General features: G+C 33.1%; 2 protein-coding genes across 2 annotated transcripts; both read left to right on the top strand.

Annotated features, from left to right (window-relative positions):
* The first annotated feature begins 829 nt into the window (after positions 1-829).
* LOC113002715 (52 kDa repressor of the inhibitor of the protein kinase-like) lies at positions 830-1,627 on the top strand. The gene is made up of 2 exons (XM_039451903.1): positions 830-1,299; positions 1,463-1,627. The coding sequence occupies exons 1-2, from the start codon at positions 1,199-1,201 to the stop codon at positions 1,569-1,571; spliced, it is 210 nt and encodes a 69-aa protein (XP_039307837.1). The 5' UTR covers positions 830-1,198; the 3' UTR covers positions 1,572-1,627.
* A 169-nt stretch (positions 1,628-1,796) lies between these two features.
* LOC105203390 lies at positions 1,797-5,208 on the top strand. Its single transcript, XM_039451902.1, has 4 exons — positions 1,797-1,987; positions 2,094-2,162; positions 2,542-2,759; positions 5,060-5,208. Exons 1-4 carry the CDS (start codon positions 1,887-1,889, stop codon positions 5,101-5,103), a joined length of 432 nt encoding a protein of 143 aa, XP_039307836.1. The 5' UTR covers positions 1,797-1,886; the 3' UTR covers positions 5,104-5,208.
* Positions 5,209-17,365: the final 12,157 nt, after the last annotated feature.

The following is a 17,365-nucleotide window of genomic DNA, read 5'->3' as shown; positions in this document are numbered from 1 at the left end:
TGCAATCATAACAGTTGTAGTAACCTGATATTATCAAACATTTAATTTTTCGAAGTTGGTACACCTGGGGTCTGAGCGGTATCCGAAGCGAAAAAGGGGCGTGGTTTGCGGATTTTGCACACACCATGTAATACTTCCACCACAGTATATACAGTAGTGCAACTCATGATGTAAGAAACAAGGTGAAACAACGCGCATCGTCGGCGGCTCGATGCGCGGTAAGAGGCGTGGCTCGATGTGGTGAGCCAATGAAATTTGGGTCCAAATATATCCGCGCAATTTGAATACGAAACAATTATATGTAGTCACACGTACTTAAATTGTAGATGTTAGTTGTTAAAAAAAATAATAATTGTAGTTGTTAAAAAAAATAAATATAAAAATGTAAAAATACTTGAAATTTGTTATCTTTAACACAAATTACTGTTTCAATAAACACTGTTGTTATAAACATGAAATACAACAATTTAGCCATAGACATAAGCTCATTCTTATAATTTTCCAAATTTCTTCTAATCCAAGTTTAAAAAATTTGAAATAACAATTATCACAATTTTCATTAATGTACAAAGTCTCAACTTTATCTTCACGTTCTTCCTTTTTTAGTAGCTTTGAATTTCTCCGATTCACCGATTATTTCCAATTCACGTATAAATACAAGTATAAATACGTCTCAGTACCGGAGCCGTAGCCATATTGAATCTTAAAATTTGGACCCACTTCTGATTGGTCTAGAGTATGGTCTACTGCGCATCTGGTTACTTGTTTCACCTTTCTTCTTACATCATGGTGCAACTCTCGGAAATTTTTGAAGCCTAAAATAGAGTGCGCATGCGCGAGGTCAGCGAGTATCTCTCTTTCGCTTCCTCTTTCTTTGTTTACATTCTGTCTCGTTCGCTCTTTCAGCATTTGAATGGTCATAAACATTTTTGGCGGTTAGAAGTTATTAAAGTGATAAGGTGATATATTAAAGTGATAAAGTGATCCAGAATAGTGTTATATAGTGAAAGTAAAGTGCAAAAAAAATTATAAAGAAATAGTGAAATTTGATTGAAGCATTATCCTAAGAGAAAATAGTTAACCTATATAAATATTTATATAGATTTTCTATTTTTTTATAGGAAACTGCACTTTGATCTTGGCTTTTTGTTTCAGATATTCCTGTTATTGGCTTTTAATTTTGGTGACAAACTGAAAAATGAATAAAAAAGGAAAACAGTGGTGTGCTGTGCCGAAATGTATGAGTACTGTCGCTGTGGAAAAACGACACTTCTTTAGATTTCCAAAGGAACATGACAGGTAATCTTTTATTTATTATTTGTAAAAAATGCTTTTTTCAAGAACATTATACTTGTGTATGTAATATTTAATGTAACGTTTTAAACATTTTATTATTTGATTATATTTAATACATTTATATATGTAAGCTTTTTTATATTAAATTATTATATTACATATTCAGATGGCTGCAATGGATTAAAGCAACCAATAGACTAGATTTGGAACAAAAAGGTCCAAATTATGCTTACAATAATTGTACAATATGTCATCTGCATTTTGAGGAAAAATGATTTATAAAAAAGACCACACTCCGTTTACATCCAGATGCTGTACAAACCATATTTTTTGAGTAAGTTTTCAATTCTAGTTTCTGACTTTTTAAATTGTTATTTATAACTTTTTTTTATTTTTGATATATTAAATATGTTAAAATATAAAATAATTACAGTTATTATTTAATACAAAAAAAACAATATAAAAAATAATGAGTTATTTTTACATTTATAATAGGAACAATATTTTAAATTAAAAAATTTTTATCATATTTTTTTAGAAATCCGTTAGCAGGAGGAGCACAGCAAGCAGAAGTAGCAACAGAAGAAGATATGCAAGCTGAAGCAGGACACATACAAGTAGAAGTAGAAGCAGAAATGGAACCACAAGCTGAAGCAGATAAATTCCAAGCAGTAGTTGAACAAATACATCAGTAAGGAAAATCTGAATTGTTGTATATTATTAACTTTTTTATATTTATATAATATTTTATTTCATGTAATGACGTAATATAATATTATAATATGCATTCTTTGTAGAAATGTATGTATGGAAATAGAGCCTAAACCAATAAGAGAAGAGAACCAACAGGAAGAGAATGGAAATAGGTAATAATTATGAAATATTTTCTACTTATTTCTAAAAATATGATAAAAATTTGTTCTATTTTTCAGAAACATTCAATGGAAATTACGTATTGATACCCCTAATACTGATGCTAAAGCTAAATCGTAAGTTGTTATATTATAATAAAATATTAATACAATATTTTGAAAATATTAATTATATATAAAATATTATTTTTTGATTAATAATTATTTTATAAATATTTTTTTAATATTAATGTTTTTTTCAATTTATGCAACAAAGAAAATATAATTTTTATTTACAAATCATTTTGTTATTAATGTTTTTATTTGTAAAACTTTTTTGGTAAATTTACTTTCTTGCTATATTTAATATCTAATACATTTGGATATGTTATAGAGCACGTCCAGCAGTAAAGAAATGGAATCCACGAAAAGAGGAATTACATTCAAGTCCACGAAAGAAGAGACTACAATCAAGAATTTTAAAATTAAAAAAAGAAAACAAGAAATTACAACAAACCGTTCGACGCCTGAGAAAAAAATTGAAGCAACAGAAGTTGGTTATATCGGCAGCGGCAGAAGAAAATGATATTACAAACATTCGACAATTAGGCAGTAAGTTATTTTCTGGAAATTTCCAAAAATTGTTAATAACGCAGATCGATGCTCTGACAAAAAATAAACATGGAAGGCGATACGATATTGATTTAAAAAAATTTGCTTTATCCTTATATTTTTCGAGCCCACGTAATTATAAAAATTTAGTTAAAGAATTTACTTTGCCTTCAGTGTGTTCGCTTCAATTATTTACCCAATCGAATATCATACCAGGAATTAATGATAAAATTTTTGACGCTGTAACTCTAAAATTGAAATCATTACCGTCAATAGAAAAACATTGCATATTATGCGTGGACGAAATGAGTTTAAAAGCTCATTTATTTTATAATGTTTCGCGAGATGAAATTATTGGTTTTGAAGACACAGGTTCTGAAAAATGTTCGAAACTTGCAAAAAGTGCTTTAGTTATAATGGCACGAAGTATTGCAGGAAATTGGAAGCTTCCTGTTTGCTATTGTTTTATTGAAACATCATGTCGGAGCAACGTTCTAAAAGATATAATATTTAATATTATTATTAAGTTACGAACTTGTGGTGCTACAGTGCATGCTTTGGTGTCAGATATGGGATCTAATTTTATACAGCTATCTCGAGAACTGGGCATTTCGACACAAAATTCTACTTTTTTAGTAGATAAAGAGGAAGTATTTTATATTTTTGATACTCCTCATTTAATAAAAGCAACACGCAATAATTTATTAAAATATATTTTGAATTTAATAATAAAAAAGCTTCTTGGGCTGATATTGTTGAATTTTATAATAGAGACAGCAAACAATGGATGAAAATGGCTCCTAAGTTATCCAAGCATCATATAGAACCGAATAATTTTCACAAAATGAAGGTGAAATTTGCTGCCCAAATATTCAGTAATCGAGTGGCTGCTGGCATGTGCACACAAATGTCTTGCGGTTTGCTTTCGAGTGAAGCTGTTGGCACGATAGATTTAATTGATCATTTCGACAAATTGTTTGATATTTTAAATTCTTCAAGTGTACATAATCCAAAAGAATATGGTAAAGTTTTCACTGGAAGTGAGAAACAAATACAATTTTTAGACGAAATGTTATGTTTCATAAAACATATTAATGTTGTTAACACCAACGGTGTGCGCGTGAAAGTTAAATGCTTTCAATCCTGACAGATCACAATTAGAAGCATAATGCAATTATGGGATAGATTAAAATCTTACAATTTTCCTTTTCTTCAAACACGTCGAATAAATCAAGATTGCTTAGAAAATTTCTTTGGTACTGTAAGGCAACAAGGTGGTAATTGTTTGAATCCAACGGCTATACAGTTTCAGCGTGCTTTTAAAAAACTTTTTAGTGTGAAATTTTTACAATACTCAGATGCACAGAATTGTAGCGAAGATAAAGATGAAATGTTAAATGTTATTAGTAGTAGAACACCATATTTTACTGAATGTATAGAAATTATGTCATCTCCGCCGCTCAAAATTTTAGATATCCCAAATCATGATTACTATGCTATGGATCTGTCAGAGGAAAATGCATTTAAATATATATGCGGATATTTAATCAAGAAATGTACCGAAAATCATTCATGTCATGCATGTATAGAATATGTAAATGAAAATAAGACTGTATTAGATGATACTACTTTATATTGTTCTTTTAGAAGTTATGTTAATGAACAGGATAATCAATTTGGAAATTTGCATGTAGCAAACAATAATTTTTGTTCTTATATACATAAATTGGAAAAAATCTTTGTAACAAATTTTGAAAATAATTGTTTTAAAAAAAATATTGGCGGCTATTTATATCAACTTACACAAACTGTCGTTTTTGAACCGCCATGTCCAGCTTTTCCTGTAGATTTTTTGATAAAACTGTTTCTACGTATGCGTATTTATTATACATTATCTGACCATAATAAATCTTGTAAAAGTGTAAGTAAAAAGAATATAAAACTTGTAAATATTTTACATCTATAATTTTTATTCTAATTTCATTATTTTTATATATTCACAGTCTTATTTTTATAATATGCTTATGTGTGTTAACTATTTCTTGCATTTTTGCTTTGCATTACATATTTATATTAGATAAATGCATGCGTTTTCTTTCTTTTTTTCTCTATCTATTATTCATACTGAGGTGGACCGAGTAGCTGAGGTATGAACAATTGATAGAGGTGAAAAAAGAGTTTAAAGTTTATTTTATTGCATGTTGTATGCTGCGATATATGTATAATATATGATATAGTTTATTAAATATGTATATTTATATAATTATATAATTGTTGGTAATCTCAAATTATTTCTATAGGACTGAATATTCAAGCCAAGACAAGAACTGAGGAGAACAATTAAATTAAACTTGTGAGCGTAAAAAGGTTGATAAATTAACCTTTTTGTAATTAATAATACAAAGTTTTTCTCTTTCTTTTTTTCTCTAACATACTTCTCTGATTCATACTGAAATGAGTTAAGTAGCTGAGGTATGGGCAATTGAGTTGAAACAGGAAGAGTTAAAACTTTACAATTTATGGCTTACAACATTAATATTATATAATAAATATTAAAGTAATTATAACTTTATAGTTTTATTAATATCATAAGTTTTAAAGAATGTTATATTGCGTATATTGGTTACTTTACTGAATTATATCATTTTTGTATTTTTAACAGTATTTACAATAATTTATTTTAAAAATAATTGTAATTATATTAAAATTTATTTTAATTTTGTAATTTAATAAGCAAAATGTTAATACGTAAATGTTATTGTATTGTATTAAAATACTTATTTATATTAATTTACTATTTTTAACAATGTTAAATAATTAATGATAATACGAACATAAGCTTGGGGATAATTATATAATAATAAATTTAATCAAAATTACTAATTGTAACTTATTATTTTGTAATGAAACGTACTTACTTTTGTTAGTTTTTTAATTGTAAAAGAAATATTTATTATAAAATATATATAAAATTCATAACAGTATATTTATTGGTTAATATATTTATTTTATTTGATAAATATTGTATTAAAATGTTTTTCATAATTCCTTTATTATTTCCTTTATTTTCATAATTCCTAAATTATTAAATATATTAAAATATGAATATAAAATTTTCTGTGCTAAATGCAATATGCAATAATACATAATTATATATTATTATTTATTAATATATGTAAAACGTTTTGCAATTTTTTTACTTTTTCTTGTTTTACGTTATGAACAATTTGATTTGCATGTTTCTTATTAAATCTTATTCATTTTAGCAATGACTTGAAAAAAGAGAGAAAACGAAACATAGGAGAAAGAGTGAGAAGAAAGTATAGGTGGCGGTACTGTATGTACTCGCTGACTTTGCGCATGCGAACTTCATTTTGGGCTTCATACACATCAAAGGTGCCGACACAGAGTTGCGCTACTGTATATACTGTGCTTCCACCATGCGCTATCGTAAGCCGAGCGTACGCACGTGTTCGACTGCGGTGCGTCGTACGGTCGGTCGGTCTGGAGTGACGACACGGCGGAGGGGTGTAACGTTACACTTTATATTTTAAGTTAACGTTCCAAAACGTTTTTTCCGAGGAAAATTTTATTCGATATAATATTCGTTATTATTTATTTATATTGTTACGTCCGACGGTGGCACAAGACACTCTCGCGCACTCACGCACAATAAATAATTGAGCAGACTCTTTGAAAGGAACTGAGACGTTTATTAGAACACGTCCGTCACCGAAACGAGGCTCCAGACAACAGCAGCATAACAAACAACCGTCGTCAACGAGCAACCGTCAACTCATTACTATCGATTACATAAACTATACGGTGACATATTACAAATATCGCACGACCGTAACACTGCCCCCCTTCTTTAAAGTTATCGTCCCGACAACCAAGCTGGAAGGCTTGTTCTTCCAGAGATCATGAAGCTGCGAAACCTCTTCTTCAAAACGGAACCTTCTTGCTTCAATTTTTGCTCGTACAAAACTCTTCATCTTAATTCTTGAGCGCTTCTTTCTTGATTCTTCGGACAAGGGGGGGAAAGAAATTAACTTTCAGGGACCCAACGCTCTAAAGGCTCCCATGTCCCCGCCTCGGCATTTGCCTCCAAGCCCACGGGAAAACCCTGAATCAAAAACCGGGGCGAGGCGGTCTTCTTAAAAAAAGAAACTCGTTGACTTCCCTTTGCGCGTCGACCTTGCAAGCCTCCAAACTGAAATAAAAAAAATAAAATCCGACAAGTGCTCAATTCACAAAACATTAGTTTGCCTCTCTCTCTCTCTCTCTCTCTCTCTCTCTCTCACACACCCCCCCCCGATTTAGAAGAAAAATAATCCTCAGAATCCCTTCCCCCCAAGGCGAAGATTTCCAGAGAGGATTTCTGATCTTCCGCTCTACCCTGGGCTTCTGCCTCAGGTTACCGAGCATCGTCCCGTCCTGTAAACCTTAATTGACGACCTTCTGCTCTACCTTGGACTTCTGTCACAAGTTACCGAGCGTCGTCTATTCTCTCAATCAAAATTTCATGACGATCTCCCGCTCTACCCTGGGCTTCTGCCTCAGGTTACCGAGCATCGTCCCTTCCTGTAAACCTTAATCGACGACCTTCTGCTCTACCCTGGGCTTCTGCCTCAGGTTACCGAGCGTCGTCCCCAAAAATTTTCTATAACAGAAGTTCCCTAGAACTTCCATTATCTGAACGTAAACAAGAATAATTCCCCCCAAATAAATTTCGGGCCCTGATTCCCTATTCACACTCTAAACGTCTTTCCGAATACGGTGCTAATCTGTCTGCATGCACAACCTTTCTTCTATGTCTCAATGATTTTCGAATACTGAACACTACCTCGCTAAGTTTTCTTACTATTTCATAAGGACCTTCCCAATTCCTTTGTAATTTAGGAGCCTTTCCTTTTACCCTATGAGGATTAAACAGCCAAACCTTTTGCCCTTCCTGAAAAAGAACCTGTCTAACTCCTCGATCATATCTGTTTTTTATTCGAGAAGATCTAAGATCCATCCGCTCCCTAACGTTATTATGAATAAATTCCATTTTCCTTCTTAATCCACTAACATAATCTTCATTAGAATCTACTTCAGACTCTGGAAGACTACCCCGCAGCAAATCTAAAGGAAGTCTTAAATCTCGGGCAAAGCACAACTCGGCAGGAGTAACACCAGTGGCCTCATGTTTCGAAGATCTATAAGCTAAAAGAAACATTGGAACCCAATGATCCCAATCTCGTTGATTCTCGGAAATAAATTTTGATAAATAACCAATTATTGTTTGATGTTGTCGTTCTACTTGCCCATCAGACTGAGGATGTAAGGGAGTCGTTCTCGTTTTCTTAATTCCAAGCAAACTCATTAATTCCGAGAACATCTTAGATTCAAAATTTCTTCCTTGATCAGTATGGATCTCCATAGGAACTCCATATCGAGAAATAACCTCCTTAACGAGAACCTCTGCTATTGTCCTGGTCCTAATGTTCCTAAGCGGAAAAGCCTCCACCCACTTGGAGAAACAATCAACGATAACAAGTAAATACTTATTTCCAAAGAAGGTAGAAGGAAGAGGCCCAAGTATGTCCATCTGTATTCTTTCAAATGGAGCTCCCACATTGTAGACTTGTAAAGGGGATTTCCCCTTTCCGGAAGGACCCTTCTTGGAAACACAAATTTTACAAGTTCTACACCAATCTTCTACATCTTGCTTGCAGGTCGCCCAGAAAAACCTCTTACGGATTTTCTCTAAAGTCTTATTAACTCCAAAATGACCTCCAGTAGAAGAATCATGCGCTTCTTCCAAAATCCGCTTAATTCGCTTGCGCGGAACAACAAGTTGGAAAATGTTGAATTTTGAATTTGAAGATTCCCATCTTTTATAAAGAACTCCATTCCTTAAAACAAGCGCATCCCAATACGACCAGTAAATCTTGCAAGAAGGATCTTTAGAAATAATCTCCGTCCAAGAAGGTCGTTCTCCCGAGACCTTGCTTTGATAAATAAAAGAAATACCAGGATCCCCTTTCTGATCTTCACGCCACCCCTCCAAATTTTCTCCTTCTAGAATCAATAGTCCAACAGTCTCTTTTTCAAATAAGGTGTTCTTCAATTCCACTTTAGTACAATATTGACATCCGTAATCCTCACATAATCGCCTAGAAAGACCGTCAGCATTCTTATGACACTGACCTCTCCGATGGATAATTTCAAATTCATACTGCTGAAGCCTTTCCATCCAACGAGCCAATTGACCCTCTAACTCCTTAAAGGACATTAACCATCTTAAAGAAACATGATCTGTACGGACCATAAACTTTCGTCCATAAAGATAATGATGAAAAGTTTTTATTGAATCAACAATAGCTAATAATTCCCGACGCGTTGTACAATAATTCCTTTCAGCCTTAGAAAATACTCGGCTAAAATAAGCAATCACTTTTTCTTTTCCGTCTTGTGCCTGTGACAAGACTGCACCAATTCTCTTATTCGAAGCGTCAGTATCAAGAATAAATTCCCCATCCCCTTTTGGAAAAGAAAGAATAGGAGATGATGTTAATATTTGTTTTAATTTATCAAAAGCTCTTTGACATTCCTCGTCCCAAAAGAATCTAACTTGATTTTCAGTTAAAACATATAACGGTTTTGCTATAGACGAGAATCCTTTAACAAATCTCCGATAATATGAGCAAAATCCCAAAAAACTTCGAATATGCTTCTTATTATGCGGAACTGGCCAATCCCTCACAGCCACAATCTTTTCAGGGTCCGTTGCAACGCCCTCAGCTGATATAACATGACCTAAATATTTAATACTCTTTCCAAAAAGAACACATTTTTTAGGATTAATTTTTAAATTTGCAGAGCGTAGCCGAAGAAAAACTTCCCTCAAATTCCTTATCATTTCCCCAAAATTTTTCCCGAATACAATAACATCATCAAGATAAACTAAGCAAATTTTTGATAATAAATTTTGTAAAATCTTTTCCATTAACCTCTCAAAAGTTGCGGGGGCGTTACAAAGACCAAAAGGCATAACATTAAATTCCCAAAGACCGTTACCGATAGAAAAAGCAGTCTTTTCTTTATCCCTTGGATGAATTTTTACCTGCCAGTAACCGCTTTTTAAATCCAAGGAAAACAAATCGTTACCTGTTAATTGATCGAAAATGTCATCAATTCTAGGCAAAGGAAAAGAATCTTTCTTAGTGACATCATTTAACTTCCTGTAGTCAATACAAAATCTGATTGTTCCATCCTTTTTTTTTACCATAACCGCCGGCGAAACCCAGGGACTCTGAGATTCCTTGATAACTCCATGTTCTTTCATGTCCTGAATAATTTTATCTACCTCTCCTCGTAAATGGATTGGAATTCGACGAGGTACCTGTTTAATTGGGGAAGAATCTTTTACATTGATCTCATGTTTGACAACATCACAATTTCCTGCAACAATTTCATCAGAAAACACATCTCGAAATTCAATCAAAAATTCCGCAAAAATTTTCTTCTGACTGTCATTTAAATTTTTTGAATCTTTAATGAAAAGTTCTTTCAAAATTTCAGGAATCTCTTTAAAACAACTTTCCACACGAGAACATCTTAAAATATTTGTTTCACCAGATAAAGATTGACCCTCAAAAACGAAATCAAACACATTTCCTAAATTCATTTTTTTAAGAAAATCCACTCCTAAGATGCAATCATCGCTAATGTCCGCAATTAACATTGGCATTTCTACAGACAAGTTTCCAAGCCGAACTTTTACAATTGTTTTGTATTTAATCAAAATTCTTTCCCCCGTAGGATATTTCAAATCACCATCAAAAATCTCAACTTTTCGCTTACCTAACTCAACAAAATTTCTATTCAAAATCAAGATACATCAGAGCCCGTATCTATTTTAAAGATACAATGTTTATTATCTGCTTCCCCGGAATAACAAAATTCATCAAGATCACACTTAATTCTATTTAATTTAAAAAAACGTTTAAATTCTCTCCCCGTAACTTTCGGGGCTCCCCGCTCTTTAGTCAAACTCGCCCCGTCAAGTTCAACTATTCCGAGTTTTCCGATTTCCCGGGACATTCAAAACGTAAATGCCCCTCCTTTCCGCAAAGCCAACATTCCGTTCGATTTTTACTCACAAAATTCCCTCTATATTTATTTCCTCTTACAAATTTATTTTCACCTTCATTTTTACCTCGTTTTTCTTCGTTTCCAAAACCACCCTCTTTTTTCCTAAAATCAAAATTATTTCCTTTTCTTTTAAAAAAATTAAAATTACTTCCCGCTTTTCGTTCAAAATTATTTTCTTGAATAGATTTTATTGTCTTAGCTCTTTCTATCGCCACTTTCAAAGATGTCATTCCTTCTAACTGAAGGGTTCTCCTCACATACCCATCTGATATTGAAGAAACAAATTGCGCACAAGCAATCTTGTCTCGAACAGAATGTGGGCATTCAGGATATGCAAGCTGAGATAACCTCTCTATATCCGTTCCAAAGGCAGCAAAATTTTCCCCAAATTTCTGCCTTCTATTCGTAAATTGACAGTAGTAACTCTGTAATGAATGAGTTTCTCCGAATCGTAATTCTAATTTCGATTTTAATTCTGCGAATTCCAAACTTTCTAAATCTTGTATATTTTCTAATAGCGCGCGAGCTTTCCCTCTTAAACATGACACAAGCACGGCAGTTTTCATTTCCTGATCCCATCGATTTGCCCGAGCGATAAGGTTAAATTGCGACAAGAATTCGCGCAATGAGGTATTTCCATCGTACGTATCCGGTTTTAATTTAAACGAAGTTCGTGAAGTTACCCGCTCTCCCGCGATCGCGTCAATTTCACTCTCAAGAGGCATATCATTTTGCACACTCGCATTCCCGATTAAATTCGCGGCATTATCATTAGAAAGACTTAGCTGGTTTTCCCGAAGATGCCGAAACTCCTCCTCTCGCTGTCGCAAGAGCGTTGCAAAATCTTCCTGTTGCCGTAATTGCAACGCGCGCTCCTCACGCATTTGCCTCAACTCCTTCAACGTCGTCCGGAAAAGCGTCTCCGCGTTCGATGTTTCACTACTAAAATTCTCCAATGTCCGTTCAACGACATCCTCTGTCGTTCGTTCAACGGCATCGCCCGAAGACTGCATGCATGGGCGTTCGTCATCTCGTAGAGATTGCTCCGCAAACGTTGTAGAACGCGTGCACATCCCCTTTCGTGGGCTCCGTGATATAAAAGCCATTGCTCGTCGTTCAAATCGGACGAGCCCCCAAATTGTTACGTCCGACGGTGGCACAAGACACTCTCGCGCACTCACGCACAATAAATAATTGAGCAGACTCTTTGAAAGGAACTGAGACGTTTATTAGAACACGTCCGTCACCGAAACGAGGCTCCAGACAACAGCAGCATAACAAACAACCGTCGTCAACGAGCAACCGTCAACTCATTACTATCGATTACATAAACTATACGGTGACATATTACAAATATCGCACGACCGTAACAATATTTTTAGTAGAATTTTCTTTACAAATAAAATGGCCATTAAATAGCATATTAAATTAATTGTTATAGTATTATACATATGTATTAAATATTAAATTTAAATATTATATGTAATAAAATATTAAATATTAACGAATAATATATTTTATTAAAAAGCTTTACTTTATATTAAAACTTATCATATTATCAAAATTTATAGTTTATATATGATTAAATTATGTTTATAATTAAATATATCTTTTGTTAAATATTTTTTAACACGAAAAATTATCTTTATAATTTTATAATTTATAAAATCCTTGTGTTATAATAATAATGATAATGATGATAATAATAAAAATACTCAATGATATTAAGAAATCCTTCTTCGGTCGCAGCTAGGTTTTAGTGCTTATATTTATTCGTGTGATTTTATATACTTTTTCAAATTCAACCAGAATGTGCGCCGAATTAATTCCGGTCGTAACACAGCATGTCGAATAGGAATTAGTAATATCACTATTTATATTAAATTGATTAATTTAATATAATAATTAATGCTGATTTGCATTTATATACATATTCCCCCCTGAAAAAACTGTAAGAAATTTATTGCGAAAAATAATACCCCACCCAAGGTTTGAACCTATTTTTGCAATAAATTTCTTACAGTTTTTTCAGGGGGGAATGGGTATATAGATGCAAATCAGCATCAATTATTATATTATTATATTAAAATAATCAATTTAATATAAATAGTGATATTACTAATTCCTATTTGACATGCTATGTTACGACCGGAATGAATTCGGCGCACATTCTAATTGAATTTGAAGAAGTATATAAAATCACACGAATAAATATAAGCACTAAGACCTAGCTGCGACCGAAGAAGACTTTCTTACTATCATTGTGTTGTTACACTATCGGTCCCAAAACATATTTGTAAAAATACTCAACTTGACATATATATTTGACATATATGTATATAGCGGACCTTTTCGTAACGTACAACCGATATCTTCTGGACATTTAATGGACGTCCTTAGAACATTTTCAAAATGTTTTATTTAATATAACGAAGAACGCTCGCGATTTTCGAATGCATATTTATTATGTATGTCGAGAATATGTTTAATATACATAATATGTTAGATATTATGAATCATCTTAAATATGTCCTGCGAATGTCTTACAGACGTCATACTGCAGCTACAATAAACCAGGATGTCTTTTGGACGTCCATGGAACGTCCTATGGATGCACGAGATACTGGAACATTACAAGGACTTTTGTGGACATGTATCGGACGCCCGGGGACGTCCATGTGTTGTGTGCAGGGACGGAGACTTTCTTATGCTGGGTGTGGAGCATTCCACACCCAGAGCTCCCGTAGGTGTGGAATTCCACACCCAGAATTCGGAGTATTTAAAAAAAATATTTTAATTTTTAATAAATTTCAAGAATTTTTGACAAAAAACAATATTTGACTATGGTGCCCACGCTGCATGCTACCGCCCTGCTTACCCAACTCTCATATCTCGTATCCACTTTTTACATATCCTACCTAACTTTTCCCTACTTTCGTTGTTAATTGCGCGTGCCTACCTCATACTCGAGATCTCATTTCTCTTCATTGAACTGAACATAAAAAATTTTTTTACCTCCATTACATTAGAAAAGATTTCTTTAAATTAAAATGTTACTTAAATAAATCTTTAAATTGTTTTTTATTTAATCTTAAAAAATTTTTATACGCTACTGGATCTTTGACTGAAAGTTCATTATGTAACATTAAGTATACTTTACTTTCTTCTGATATAACTTCTGTCATAACTTACACTAAATATTTCTGTTGTGTTTACGAAGTTTATTTCTACGAGTAGATATTGCTATACTATAATTATAGCGTTAAATATAATAATATATATATCTAAAAAATAGGATAAGATTTCTTGTGATATCTTAAACTTATACAGAAAATATATTTCATATATATAACAAAAGCGATATTATTGAAACTACCTACCCCCCCCCTACTTCAATGAGGTACTCCACACCCAGAAAAATCAGAAGTCTCCGTCCCTGATTGTGTGGGAAGATCTTTACGAAGAAACTTACACAAATCTGACTCTGATATTTTTACCATATTCACTTCATGTAAATGTGCAGCTAAATGCTGGCATTCAATATCTAGAGTATCTTGCAAATCAACGGGATAGTAAGACTTAGCTCAATTCACGTAGAAAAAAAAATTAAATGTTTGAAGATGCCTGCCCCTAGGCCATAGCCTGGGCGGTAATACGCCACTGTTAATATTTGTACAGTATGTATGTGTGCGCGTGTATGCGTATGTGTTTTATGTGATAAAATAATTCTCATTGTCAGACACTTTGACTATATAAATATGGACTGCTAGTACTCCCCCACTTTTCCTATGTTTTCATGTAAGAAAGATCTGCAACGCTTCCATCTCCTAAGTGGCAGAAATGTGAAATAAAAAAGCGAGACAGCAATAGTAGAAGATCAGAAAAGAAAGAGACGAAATACAATATATCGCTTTGAATTTATACGTTCACTCCAAAATATGCGATTATATTTCTGTAAAATAAGAATTAATTTTACTAAATTAAAAGGAAATAAATATAAAATATATACATAATAAAAAGCATAGAGCAACGCTCGTATTGTGAATAAACACAGAGTATAATATTAAACGGTCAAATTAACCAGCCAAATTGATTTAATTCAAGATTTAAATTACAATAATATAGTAGACAAATAATTAGGAACGTTTTGGCTTTACTTAGTTTTCATCAGCCTATTAAAATATTTACATTTTATTAATGAAGGTATATTTAAAAAAATTATATAATTAATATATATATATATATATATATATATATATATAATAAAATACATAAAGCAAAAAATGGAGAGTAAATAATTAAAAATAAAAACAAATAAGTGATGTCATATAAATAAAAGGGAGCCTTATTAGAGAACCGTCATTTTCGGGTAATAAATTGTATAGTATAAATTATTACCCGCTGAAAATAACAATTTTAATTAAATTACGTCTTACAAAGTCTTTGTGTTCATTCAACGTAATTATTTTATCTTCATAAGCTAATTTAACCTCTTATAAATGTCATTGTTTTAATCTATTGAGCTTTTAGATCACTTAACTATACATTATTATATTAGACGTATGCATTAACCTTTAAACGGCCGCCATTGGACCTATTATAATTTCCTTAGAAAATTCCTGAAGTATTGTACTTATATCTTCGATACAACCTATATAATAGGGAGTCCTCCGCAGCGTCTATATTTAGACTTTCCGGCCGTCTAAAGGTTAATTTTAAAGGATTTTAAAATAAACTTACGGCTTTGCTATGACGAAATGGTTACCAAATTGATCATTTAAAATATTTCCCATTCCTAGCCACTACTTTTTCCCATCTTTTTGGTAATACATGGATTTCACGTCAAAAAAAATGATACATCTTTAGAAGCTATCCACGAATCGACCTATTTTTTGATATCTTTATAATAATGGAAGCGCTGCTCTGTTAGGCCATGAGCCATCGATCAAAATAGGTGGTAATCCGAAGGAGCAATATCTGGAGAGTACGGCGGGTGTGATAGAACATCCCAGTTAAGCGCTTCCAATGTTTCCTTGACCGGTTTCGCAACATAAGGCCGAGCATTGTCGTGCTGGAAAATCACTTTGTCGTGTCTTTTCGCGTAATCTGGCCTTTTTTGCTTTAATGCTCGGCTCAATTGCATCAATTGTTGTTGGTAGCGTTCTCTAGTGATAGTTTCGTTGGGTTGGAGTAGTTCATAATACAGTACACCCAGCTGATCCCACCAAATACAGAGCATGAGCTTGGCGCCATGAATATTCGGCTATGCCGTCGATGTTGATGGTTCGCCTGGCCTGCACCATATTTTTTTGCGCTTCGGATTATCGTAATGTATCTATTTTACAAAAAAGCAAAGCTTCCCGCAAATGCCGTTTTGTTGGTACAAATTTCGACATATGTAATGCTCAAAAAAACAATGTTGTTTACAATTCGGCACAGTGGCGCATACAGAAAACTAAAGCCACTTGATGGTGCTTCGACATAAAGTTAGCAACAATTTAGCCCGATGCGGTATAGTACTAGTTACGCCATCTCTTGTAAATCCTTTAAAATTAATGCATACACTTAATATATTTAAGATAATGGCCTAGTTTACACCGAGCACTTGATACGCGTACTAATTCGTAACTTTCTATTAATTTATTTTACTTTCGACAATGCGTGTATACATAATACATATATTTAATTATCTCGATTCATATTGTACCAACTTAATATACTATTTTTTAAATTTACTTCCGAAATTAACCCAGATAACCAAATGATTGTAAATTGTCGGCAACTTGCCACAAATATCGCTCGTAAGTTATCAGCAAAGCAACAGAAGGGGGTATCCTCTTTTCAGTATGTTTTTGTCAGTAACAATTTTCAAAATATAATAATGGCAAGTTTCCAACAATCTATTGGCAATAGACTTTAAACTCAGTTTTCAGTAACTTGCTGGCAACTGGCGCGCAACACGTCAGGAATCCTTAATATCTAAACAATGGGTAGGAAACAAGTGTTGCTGTTAGGTTGTCCTCAGATTGCAGACAATGCAAGAAACTTGTAGAAAATCCGTCGGCAATCTGATGACAACGATTTTCAGCAATTTGTGAACAACTGACGTGCAACATATTGTGTTTTTAAATTGCCATCATGTTATAAACAACAGGTAAAAAGATTTTTAATCCTTTTCATATCCCTTCTATAAATACCATATAGATCTTGTTACAAAATCTGTGTCATATCAAGACTTATATTCAACAGATAGAGCAGATCGGTGAGCGCTTAGTGAGTTAAGAGCAAAACTCATCAAAAAATATGTTCCAAAACTCATAAAAAAAAGTGTTGCAACCTTTTAGCTCATGACTGTATATACGCACATCGACGGAATCGGTATCCCTCCGCGCGCGATAAGCGGCTTCTACACATATACGCGAAGCGCCCACATACATACGTACTAGTCTTCCCCTTCCATGCTA

Source organism: Solenopsis invicta, chromosome 7 (genome assembly GCF_016802725.1).
Source record: "Solenopsis invicta isolate M01_SB chromosome 7, UNIL_Sinv_3.0, whole genome shotgun sequence".
Classification (NCBI taxonomy): domain Eukaryota; kingdom Metazoa; phylum Arthropoda; class Insecta; order Hymenoptera; family Formicidae; genus Solenopsis; species Solenopsis invicta.
The sequence above is the reverse complement of the archived record's forward strand: the minus strand, read 5'-3'. Positions and strand labels throughout refer to the sequence as shown.

Excerpts from the sequence above, each read along its gene's own strand:
- LOC113002715 (XM_039451903.1), top strand. The coding sequence starts at position 1,199 with ATGAATAAAAAAGGAAAACAGTGGTGTGCTGTGCCGAAATGTATGAGT. Across the intron at positions 1,300-1,462 it reads TTTCCAAAGGAACATGACAG|ATGGCTGCAATGGATTAAAG; the intron begins GTAATCTTTTAT and ends TTACATATTCAG.
- LOC105203390 (XM_039451902.1), top strand. The coding sequence starts at position 1,887 with ATGCAAGCTGAAGCAGGACACATACAAGTAGAAGTAGAAGCAGAAATG. Across the intron at positions 1,988-2,093 it reads GTAGTTGAACAAATACATCA|AAATGTATGTATGGAAATAG; the intron begins GTAAGGAAAATC and ends CATTCTTTGTAG. Across the intron at positions 2,760-5,059 it reads AAACATTCGACAATTAGGCA|GACTGAATATTCAAGCCAAG; the intron begins GTAAGTTATTTT and ends TTATTTCTATAG.